At 36.1% G+C, this 11,815-nt stretch overlaps 1 protein-coding gene across 4 annotated transcripts in view; it reads left to right on the top strand.

The window, feature by feature from the left end:
* LOC128222998 (interferon-induced protein 44-like) overlaps positions 1 to 10,159 on the top strand; it is a 40,607-nt gene extending 30,448 nt beyond the window's left edge. The window contains exons 1-7 of one of the 4 annotated variants that reach the window (XM_052932227.1): positions 2,118 to 2,158; positions 4,042 to 4,634; positions 4,817 to 4,878; positions 5,074 to 5,271; positions 7,101 to 7,244; positions 8,742 to 8,913; positions 9,571 to 10,159. In XM_052932227.1, coding sequence (XP_052788187.1) covers positions 4,097 to 4,634; positions 4,817 to 4,878; positions 5,074 to 5,271; positions 7,101 to 7,244; positions 8,742 to 8,913; positions 9,571 to 9,896 — 1,440 coding nt within the window. In that variant the 5' untranslated portion in view covers positions 2,118 to 2,158; positions 4,042 to 4,096 and the 3' untranslated portion in view covers positions 9,897 to 10,159. Of the gene's footprint in view, positions 1 to 2,117; positions 2,159 to 2,340; positions 2,481 to 2,618; positions 2,670 to 4,041; positions 4,635 to 4,816; positions 4,879 to 5,073; positions 5,272 to 7,100; positions 7,245 to 8,741; positions 8,914 to 9,570 lie in introns of those variants that run through there. The other 3 variants (XM_052932224.1, XM_052932226.1, XM_052932228.1) reach the window with 3 other exon arrangements.
* The last annotated feature ends 1,656 nt before the right edge of the window (positions 10,160 to 11,815 follow it).

The raw sequence follows: 11,815 nt of genomic DNA, 5'->3' as shown, positions 1-11,815 counted from the left end.
CGAGTAAACTGGAAGGTACGTTGACGAATGCGTTAATGGACGATTTTGTACCTATGACAGAGTCGCAGGTCGAAGACGTCTTACATTTGTCCGTTCTGAACGGCACTCCCAACATGGCCACAAAACATGCGCAGATTGCATGCAACTGAATATCTATCTCTTTGATTGAATTACTACAATCAAAGAAGTATTTGTTTATATTATTATTATTATTATTATTATTATTATTATTATTATTATTATTTGCCGACTTGTTTGTTCTTTGCGTACTATAATGTAACGCTTCATAAATCTAATTAGAACAAACTTTAAAATGTGGCGATGAATAAGCATGAAAACATTTCCGACAGATGGCGTTTTATATCATGATTCACTTGAAAAAAGGTCAAATGACCGAGAGCAGATCAGCTAAAAACATTTTCAAAACATGTCAGGAAGCTGAATTGAATCAGTGTCAAAGAGCATTTAACGCTGAAAAAGTAACAGACTAAAATATTGTAAAACAATCCTTCATGTTTAACATTTTCATTGTTTGTGGTAGGAAAGTATGTGAGAGGGTTACGTGAGACATATTTCTTATAATGCATCCTTCGAAGAAGATGGGATATATTGCTTTGCACATGTCGGTTGTCGGTCGGTAGACCAAAACTTGTCCTAGTGATAAATCGACAATTCCTGGACGAATGGTCATCAAACTTGACATGCCTGACCAGTAGATGACCCTTCTTGATTTAAGGGATCATCGGGTCAAATGTCAAGGGCACAGCAACCTTTAATTAACTCGAAAAGGTTAACCGAGTGATATCTCAACAATGCCTGGATTTATGATCATCAAATTTGACATTGAGGGAATGACCAGTAGATGACCCTATTACTTTTATAAGTCATCTTATCAAAGGCCAAGGTCACAGTGACCTAGAATGCGAAAGGGTTTTTCGAGTGATTACTCGACAATGCCTGCACCTATGGCCCTCAAACTTGATTTGGGGGTTGGGCCTGACCAGAAGATGACCCCTTTTTATTTAAGGGGTCATGAGGTCAAAGGTGAGGGTCACAGTGACATTGAACGCAAAAAACTTGTCTGTGTGATAACTCGATAATGCCTGCACCCATGGCCCTCAAACTTGACATTTAGGTTTGGGATGATGACCCATATGGATCTTGAGGTCATAGGTCAAAGGTCATGGTCATAACTCATATTAATCATTAAAATTTACGTCATATTTAATTATTCTCTGCTGCTAAGAGGATACATTTTATCAGCAAATATCAGTCATCATCTTAACATAACAAAATACTTTACCTAATATCCTCACACTGTAATGGTCATAATCTTAAATCTGCCTCAAAGGCATCCCATGTTAATGACAAATCAGCTGTCATTTCGGTCAATGCATATTTCATGCAATTGTCCAAATAATCCTGACAACAAGACGCTTAATGTGGCATAATGTTAGACAAATATATCTTGTTTAACTTTTAGTTTATGACTATATTTGATGTTGTAGCATTTCATCATGTGTCATTGTTGAGTTGATAATGACCCCGGTGTTTAGATTTTCATTAGCTTCTAGTAGTACTTCAGAGATTGTTTACTGAACCTGGGATGTATATCTTGTGTGAAGATGATAAATCATATCTTAAATTGCGACTTTCTCCGGACAATTGGCGGGAACAATAGCTGGTCATATGGCACGACGGCACAAGCACTTACAACAATCTAGCTTTGGAAAAAAACACCTTTGTTGACTCGCTCATGTTTTGGGACGAAAAATTAGTTTTCCCGGTAATGCATCTGAAAACACTTATTACATCATAATTTTATACTATGATATCGAAATTGCAGAAAAAAATACAGTTATAGCATAAAAAAGTATTTTGGTGTAAGTGGGGTTCGAACCAACGCCGGTAAAGTCAGGAAAAATTGAGTTATCAGCCGGCTAGTCAACACGGCCACCGGGACTAACAAATTATTTGTTGATATGTTGACATGTTAGGGATACATTGATAACATCACGTGATAATGTCAATCAACAAATCACGCAACACCACAGCCGTTATTAATTGTAAATTGCGCTACTAACGCCTATGACTATTGTGGTCTTCAGAGACGACATTTGAGCAAAAATCAACATTTGCTGAAGGGTTCAAGCTTTTGGTATTTTTGTTTTAACACTCCTGATGATTTGCCACACTTTATTTCGTAATTAAAAAGTGCATTTTACAAACCGTGAGCGAGTAACTTTAATGAAAAGGTACAGCGTGGATTAATTCGAAGTACATACATTGATAGCCAAACGTGTGTGTGTGTGTGAAAACACTCCAAGTCCAATTGAGCAATGTTTATCATCTAGCTGACCTACAAAATAATCGAATCACTCAACGTTTATCTTTTTATAGCAATTTTGGAAAATAGCATTTCTTTTACTTTCGGTTTTGCAACCTTGAAAAATCCATTAAGTTTAAGGATTTTCGTTCTAGTAAGTGGTTCAGATATTATTATAGTAAACAAAATCTATAAGTAGTATTTGTTTAAGTGATGTACATGAACGTTAGGAAGTAGCTGACCTATACTCCAGGTTTATCTTTTTATAGCAATTTTGGAAAATCGCATTTCTTTTACTTTCGGTTTTGCAACCTTTTCATTAAGTTTAAGGATTTTCGTTCTGGTAAGTGGTTCAAATATTATTATAGTAAACAAAATCTATATTAAGAAGTATTTTGTATACGTTATGTTCATGAACGTTAGGCAATAGCTGACTCTACAAAATAATCTTATCACTCAACGTTTATCTTTATAGCAGTTTTTCTTTCTGGTAAGTGGTTCCAGTATAATTATTATAAACAACATCTATAAGTAGTATATTGCATTAGTTATGTACATGACAGTTCGGATGTAAATAAAGAGGGTATAGATCATCTTTCTTTGTTCTTTTATATTTTGACAAAAAAAGAAAAGTGTACGGTATAGGAAAATAGGATGATATGTTAGTTGAAATATTAAGTCGTGAAGATTGCAATGACGGTTACACGTTACAGTTGGTTTGAGTGATCGTTTAGTATACATGTTTTTGAATTATTGTTTAATAAATAACGTTACACTTCTCCTGGTAGCTTTTCGAATGGTTGCACAGCTTAACACTCCTTCCCTGTTCATACATTGTGATAAAATTTTCCTCTGATGATTTAAATGAAAAGAAAAACTCTATTCAAATAAATATTCGTCATACAAACAAGAAAGAATATAACTTGCAGGATTTATGAAAATAATTCGAAACAATAAATCCACCAAGTTATATTCTATTTTGTTTTATGACAAATATCATAAAGGCTTGCGTCTCGTGAAATCAGAATCTGCAAAAATCTCGAGTAGAATACAACCTCCCGGATCAAAACGCAGTACTAATAACCCTATTTTACCACATGTATACTTCTGAAAATATGTGATAGTTACATAAAACCGGAAACAAGAAATGTCATGAGATAAAATGTATTATCACTAGATAGTTTTTTTAAAAAAAGGTCAAGTAAATGTCATAGTGTTGGTGTCGGCGTCGTCACCTGCGTAGTGTATAAACGTGACCCTTCGTCATATCTGAAAACCAACTGTTCAAGATAGACTCATACAACTTTCAACTTCTACAGTTGTATAGAAACACCATTGTAGCATAAAGTTTTAAGACTTGAAAAACGTGCAAGCATAAACACGTTTTGAAAACCCAAATATCTCTTCCGACATGCAAAAAAAAACATCATTATATATAACTCACCAAGAAATTGATACAAGAAAACGGATTGCAATAAAGTAAAATTACCAACAAATAACACAGATATTTCAATTACTTGGTAATTACAACCTCAAAACAAGAAGATTTTGAAAACCAACCTAGCAAAACTTGCTTTTCAATTCTAATTCATGACCATCGTGGTTTAAACATCTTCCACGGCTATTTTTGCTGACCGGCAATTTACCATAAACCTCATGAATTGTGTGTTTCATGAATGATGTACGCTTCCATATTTGTTTTTTTACTGCCACAGGTTAATGGGACCGGCAAAGTAAAACGCAAATACCACACTGCAGTATATCGCAACAATGGCGGGTGAAATGGATGGAAAGTTGACGGAGGCGAAAATGGATGTTTTGGAGATTATGATCGGGTCTGGTCCGAAGACGTTCACGTTGATCTACAGCATCACGCGCGACGGCTGCAATACGACGACGTTCCACCAGAAGTGTGACAACCAGGGACCTACCATCACCGTCTTGTACAACCCGCAGGGTTCCGTCTACGGGGGATATGCAGGCTTGTATTGGAATAGTAACGGAGCGTTTATCAATGACCCGAAAGCATTCTTGTTTCAATTGAAGGCTTCAGGAAAAAAAGTGGAAAGGAGATTCAATATAAAAGATTTCGGCAATGCGTACTACGGGGACGGTTCGTATGGGCCAACATTTGGAGAGGGACATGATTTGTACACGTTCAACGGCACGATAAATCCATCGAACGGCGTGTTTGCTCTGAATGGCAGTTCGAACTTTGGCTACACTTACGACATTCATGGATTGCAAGCAGCTGATATCACGAACGGGAACATGAATGTCACGGAACTAGAAGTGTACAAAATTACAGGTAAAGTTAATATTTATTTAATTATAAGCAGTCCAGTGTTTTTGAAATAACCGTTAACACTCCAGGACCTTCAGTTTGTTATTTGCTTGACGTACATGACGAGATTAGTTTAACCTACATGCATCCTTTACCTTTCGATTTATACAATGAATATCAACGCTTTTAATACTGTGTATTTCCAGAAGGCGCAAGACGACTTGTTCTTCCGAATCCATGGCGAAAATCTCCCGAATGGAACAAAAACGTATGCATCAAAGTGATGAAATAATAATATATCAAGTTTACATTATACACACGTACGTATTTTCGTATTTTCTTGAATTATATGAGTTAGTAAAAGTAAGAGTTTAGCAAATAAGACAAAGCTAAGATTCAGGCAGCATAACTAAACAGCTCATGACAAAGTTAAGTATCGTACTTAAAGGTGTATTATTTTCAGTTCCTCCAAGAGCTTTCACAGGAAGTTGAGTCCCTGAAACCGCCAGACGACCTAAAGATTCAAGAATTTCGAATTCTGCTGCTTGGCCCCGTGGGATCTGGGAAGTCCAGCTTCTGTAACACTGTGACTTCGGTCTTCCGGGGGAGAATCACGCAAACAGCCAATTGCGGGAAGGCGGCGCACAGCATTACTTCTGTGGTACGTGATGAATACAATTTTAAAATGTTTATAATTTGCCGGCCTGTATATCGTATTTTAATATCATTGAGTTCAACCATCAATATAAAGTATACAGTAAAACACCGCTATTTCGAAGTCGTCGAGACCAAGCTAAATACTTCGAAATAAACATTGAGAGAAATAATCCGAAGTTCCACCAACGATTGTCTCCGAAATCCGGCGCATCCGAATTCAACTCTACTGGCGTCACAAAATATTTGTGTCGTGAAATTTCAAATGGCTGCATTATACCATATGTAAAGCGATATTTAATAAAATTCCGAAACATATATTTTTTTATTATTTTATTTACACAAATAATAATATAATAGTAACATTTATATATACCCGGAACACTTAAAACAATCACCATTCAGTCTTTCTTGAAGAACGCTGTTATGTCCTGCTGCACTGCGTTGTATCAAATAATATCACTCAACATTAATCTCTCTATGCATTCGATACCCTTGTTTGCTCCATACACGCGCCAATTAACCCAAGGCATTCCTTAAACCGCGATAATTGCACCATATTATAACGTATTGGTTTGTCACGGCGATGTCAGTGTGGGTGTGAAAACACAACAAAGCGAGGAGCATGGGTCGTCTGCTAGCGGATTAGAAAATTACATCGACTATTTTTTGTGCACAGTTTCGAATTCGAAATAAAGACTGATAAATACACGTGAATATTAAGTTCGAAAAATCGAATTCATTCATTTTCTCACATGTTATACCCTGTGTCCGGTTTAATATAATCATAACTGTTGGTTCTGTACTGCACATGTATCATATAATATCAATTTAATTCCGCATCATTGTAAATAATTTAGAATCTAATAACAACAATAAGTTCTTAATTGGAAATATTCCAGCAAAAATTTCGTTTATATCCTATAAATTGAAACTTACATGAATAAATGAATAAGGTAGATCTAATTACCTTTTCATTTAAAGCTGCACTCTCACAGATTTACCATTTTTACAACATTTTTAGTTTTTGTCTTGCAAAGAGCAAATTTTTGCGTACATATCTGCAATCCAATGATATAAGATCAGTAACTGAAGGTTTAAGAAAAATGCATAAAACATCAATTTCTGAACATAAATATAAAAATCTGCAACCTATTTTTCTTGTCAGCAGTCTTATTGAATTGGTTTCCATTGATTTTCGCTCGCTCCAAGACAAATAGTAAAAAAAAAGTTGTCAAAACCTTCAATCTGTGAGAGTGCAGCTTTAATTCATAGAGGATAAAGTGATATTTCCACTTTATATTATGAACAAAGTTCTTAAAATATTTGTCACTTTCCAATTAAAACTATGACGTCTTCTAATCGAGTGTGACGCCACCATTTGAAAGGATACAAATTTCGTTAACAAGTATAGTGCTTATGTTGTGATTCATACTGGATTTCAACTCAGTATTCATTCAACATATACACGGAATTAAAAAATAGCATATATACTTCATCTTAATTTATTCCGGGTACAACATTTCTTGCAATGCATGCACGGCAGTGGTTCCGTTTATATGTGACCGGGAGCAAGAGTGTGGACATCGTACATGACAACACCACATGGTCTTCACAGAACAAACATGCATTTGGTTGTGATTCTGTATAAGTGCAGTAAATATAGCTACGAAATGAAATTTTAGTATTCAACGCTCTTAAAGAAAAAATTAAAATATGTGGTTATATGTTTATTATTAGGGCTCATAGAATGGAATTTTCGAAAGTTTTTTTTTCATTGTCATATCCTAAAGATTGCGACAGAAAAGTGATGAACACTACTTTTTGAATTTTTAGTACAAGCCGTTCATTGTGCGTACAAAAAAGGGTGGGCGTCTGCACTTCCGGTTGTGTGATAGCCCGGGGATGGAGGAGAGCCAGGGACTCGAGGCTGTGGAGACCAACTTCTTGTTGGACGGACACGTGCCGGAAATGTATGAGGTACGATCATCCTTACATTTCAAAGCATTCCAATAGTACCAACTGTTCCCTTTAAAGAAAGCATGTATTGTCTTTGGTTCAGATAACAATAATGTAGGTCTCTTAAAACTAACAAATACAGTAGCTAAACCCGCATGTCAACTTATTTTAAGTAACTGTTGACTATCTTCGTGGAAGTAGATTTCATTTAACTGAGTAGTATAAATGTTTATGATTTAATCAAGCAAAAAAGTGAATTTAATAACACTGTCGTCCGGTCGTGGAATGTTTATTCCCGTTTTATAATAATGACTTGTGGTTTAATGTTTAATGGTTCTTCGCTCCCATTAGCTCTATTGTGACTCGACCCCACCGTGTACCATCATGACTTAAAGAAAACTTTAATGCAAAAGTGACATGAATTAGAAGTGACGGCAATTTCCAGACACATTTCAAATGATTCGAAAAAAACAGAGTTGAGACTATAGCTTGAGACAACGGTTAAATGGTCAAACTTTTATTGAAATGTTCTAAATATTCTATAACAGGCAACAACGAAAATGAGTTGAAATTAAGTTCTTTCAATGCCAAATGAAAGTGCAATCATTATCTTAAACTCATTCGTAAACCAATAATTTGTAAAAGGAGTCAAGCGAGAATTATAACTTTAAGGTTAATCGAAAGAATTGAAACCTAAAAAAAAATATAAGGAAACAAGTCAAAAGGCGAAAATAAAAAACTCCCCTACCAGAATATAAACAGATATTTTATTCACAATTTCAAGTTGCTTGTAGTTTGTCTGAAGTTAAACCTGTTTAAATCAACTTCTTTTCTGTATATTTCAGTGCAAATTAAACGGGAAGTTAACAAACTTTTGCCTCAAACAACCTTCTTACTGATTTAAACAAATACAAATTCACCTGTTAGTATATCAGTGGTCAACATTATATTGTGTCTAATAAGAAGGTAGAATTTCTGCAGTTGTTCTGTACATTTATATCAGTAAAACAGCAGTCAGGTGTTATTGATTTTACTCAGGTTAAGCGGTAGATATAAACAGTTAGTGGGTAGTTAACAAAATGAAATGTACACCACTACACACTTTAATATTTGTTTGAAGTTCAGAAATGAAGATGAAACTTTTTGGGGCAAAGCTTTACTTTTTACACAAACTACCACAAGAAGGTTAAAACGCTAACATTTTAATGCCAACAAAAGATGACGACCATAGCCTTGGAGTAATTTTGTTGGATAAGTCCCGCTAGAAGTCGTTAGGTCTAAACACATTTTCCCTTCATTTTCCCTGCCGTTTGATTTGAAATTTACGCGTAGAAAACATTCATGATAAAAAAGTTATTTTCCCTCCCGTTTTAAAGGCGAAAAAACGCACACACACATATATGTTTGTTTCTGTTTCCATTACTTCTGGAATATATGTCGAAAATCGTTTAATACAATTCTTCTGAAAGCGTTAACACCGTGTTAAACTATATAATATCATAATATATCTGCCCGCAGTTCAACCCAGCAACCCCTATCTCCATGAGCGACCCCGGTTTTATCGTAAAGCCGGGCCTCAGCCAGCGTGTCCATTGTGTGGTGTACGTGCTGGACGCTACTACAGTGGAGGACATATCGGCCAACATGAAAGACAAACTCAGTAGGCTCAGGAAGCTCGGAAACCAGAAAGGTATAAATGCATATGTTTATTAAATGCTTTTCGGTGGTTTACAGGGATTTATCAGTGAAATATCACATTGGTATTTTTCACTTTTTGAAATTTCAGCCCGTACTGGGTTCCATATCAAACGTCAGAGCGCACAGGGCTGGGACACAATTTCAATGACGTCATTTCCGAAAGAACTTTACGTGCGAATACAAACACAAATTGACGCGTTTGTCTGATCGAGTGTTACAAATGACTAGTTCCAATATAAGGCATATAATAAAAAGAAAATAACAAACGTTTGTTTCATTGCCAGAAAGCAACATATTTTACCTCCTCGTGAACACCAAAAGTGAATCTTTCAACCGAAGATACGCCACTTGTGAAATATAAATTTTGGCTCTCACTCACTAAAACAAACACTTATCATCTATATAAATAACGTAAGGGAGTTCATCCTGCAAATTTCATCTTTCGGTTGTATTCAAATAATCGCCATACTTCTGGTAAACATATTCTAACTGTTTTATGGAGCTTGAAGAAAGTGACATGAAACGTTATAATACGACATATTTCAAAATACAATAGCTTAAAACAAAAAAAAATATAAACTTGAAAAAATTCTGAATGTATTTTTAAAGCAATAAAATAACCGTATTAAAAATCAGTTTGTTTCTTCAGAAATTCCCCAAGCTGTTCTGTTGACCAAGATCGACCTTGTTGATACGGAAGTGGCGGGAAATCCCGGGAGCGTGTTTACGAGCGGAAACGTAGAGAACAAGGTGCGCGCTGCTTCGGAACTCTTCGGTCTACCAAGAAACCACGTGCTCCCGGTCAAGAACTACGAGGATGAGATGTTGCTGGAAGATGGCGTCAACATTCTGGCGCTGCTGGCCCTCCGCCAGGTGTTGTACTTCGCCGAGGACTTCCTGGAGTCGTGTCACATTTCAGAAGAGGGCCGGGAGACGATAGTGAGCGATACCGAGAACGCCTCAGAGGCTTTCTGATTAAAACCAAATATCACGTGTGCTGCCTGATGAGTTGCCCACATTTTATCCACCATTCAATTGATAAACAATTAAGCCTGAACGATCAAAAATATTTGCACATTTCTTGACATTTGTATGCCAGTAAAACGATACTGAAATATACCATAGTGTTGAGTCATACATTTTAACCTAAATTCGGAAGCCTCGAACATATTTCTGCACACCGAAGTATATGAGCTCGTGTGATAATGAAGTGTATTCAATTCATGTTCCGAAATAAATCTGCCTCTGTTTAAGCATTGTATCTAACTCATTTTCCCAAGTAAATTGTCCTCTGTCTAAGCATTATGCGATGCGACACATTTTCGTACAGTTTACATTTAGAAAATGCATATTTTTGTTCAAACTAGGAACGTGCGATATCTGACATCTATATTACACGTTTAAAAGTTGAATCGACGCTGTTATCCATTTTATAAGTGTATATTGCGCGGATCAAATCCTCTTTGTTTTATCGTTCATATATTAGATCGCTAGCAATAACATTCAGTTAGGTGAAGTTGGCCTTTCTTTCGGAACAACCATTACATTACCAACTCGGGAGTCTCAGCATACTAAATGACTATTCGATTTAGTACAATTTGACTTTTGTCCTTTGCCATAATGGCCCTAAATCGCTTATCTGAGTTTTAAACCTTTTGAAACAATACATGAATTCATTGGTTTTTAAAACACAATGCAATTAGGGATTAAACTATGATCGAGTATTGTCAAATGTTGTCGTGGTTACGGTTATTCAAGCATAACATTGATCTTTGTTTTTAAAACTGTACACATGGTCCAAATTTCATTGCTGTTACTTTATAGATAAGAAAGTAGGTCAAAAGATCACTATCAATGTCATCCAAGCACAACATTGATGTTTGTTTCAAAGCTGTTTACATGGTTCAAATTTCATTGCTGCAATTTCAAAACTAAGAAAATAGGTCAAGATGTCTAAGTCAAGGTCATTGAATGACACCTTTGTGTTTTGTGAATTTTTTTCAAGACTATACACATGGTCCTAATTCCATTGCATAAGCTACATGATATCAAGGGAGTGGGTGTTTGACTCTAAGTGCAAAATATGAACGAACTTTTTAGATGAATACTATATGAGGGTACATAAAAATATTAGTGGCTTGGGCATAGAAATATTTTGTCCCCAAGCGACCACGTTGAACAAACTTGGTGGAGAAACGCTTTTTGGTGCTACATAATGTCAAGGGTCCGTTCCGAGCGGTCTCAGACAAGAAAAAGTTCAATTGTTTTCTTGACAAAGTCTATAAGGAAAGTTGTGACCTTCGGATGGGGCCAATTTTGACTAAAGGGTCACTTTTTTAACAAACTTTATAGATAACTTCTATATGATGCTTCAGGTTTCAGACAAGAAGAATATCAACGAACTCCGTATATAAGTATGTAAGGAACGTGTGACTCCCGGTGCTGTGTCAGTTCTGACCCCAGCAGCATTATTTGAACAATCTTGGCAGAGGATCATTAGACAATGTACCACACCAAATATCTAAGCTCTATTCCTCATTGTTTGTGTAAAGAAGTGTTGTTGTTGTTTTTTCCTTTCGACTGCCATGAAAACAAGAGTTATGCATGGAATTCATTTCTGTAAACAATTTGAAAGGAATCCATCCGAAGAACATCGCAGTGAAGCTTCATCTAAATTGGTCAGGCGGTTTAAGAGAAGATGCCGTTTAAAGCAATTGTTGACGATCGACGTACGCGGGACGGTGGTCGATGGGAAAAGCTGAATCTGAGCAGCAGTCGGCATGTTGGCACAAGGCGTGTTGCACTGTTCCCAGTTTAAATCTCTCTTTGACTTATAGCTGTCATCCATAAACCACGGGTTTTGATAACTGTTAAAAGCAAACTTAACCCCAACA

The sequence above is a fragment of the Mya arenaria genome, chromosome 17, assembly GCF_026914265.1.
Source record: "Mya arenaria isolate MELC-2E11 chromosome 17, ASM2691426v1".
In the NCBI taxonomy this organism is placed as follows: domain Eukaryota; kingdom Metazoa; phylum Mollusca; class Bivalvia; order Myida; family Myidae; genus Mya; species Mya arenaria.
Note: the sequence above shows the minus strand (reverse complement) of the source record. Positions and strands in the feature narration are given on the sequence as shown.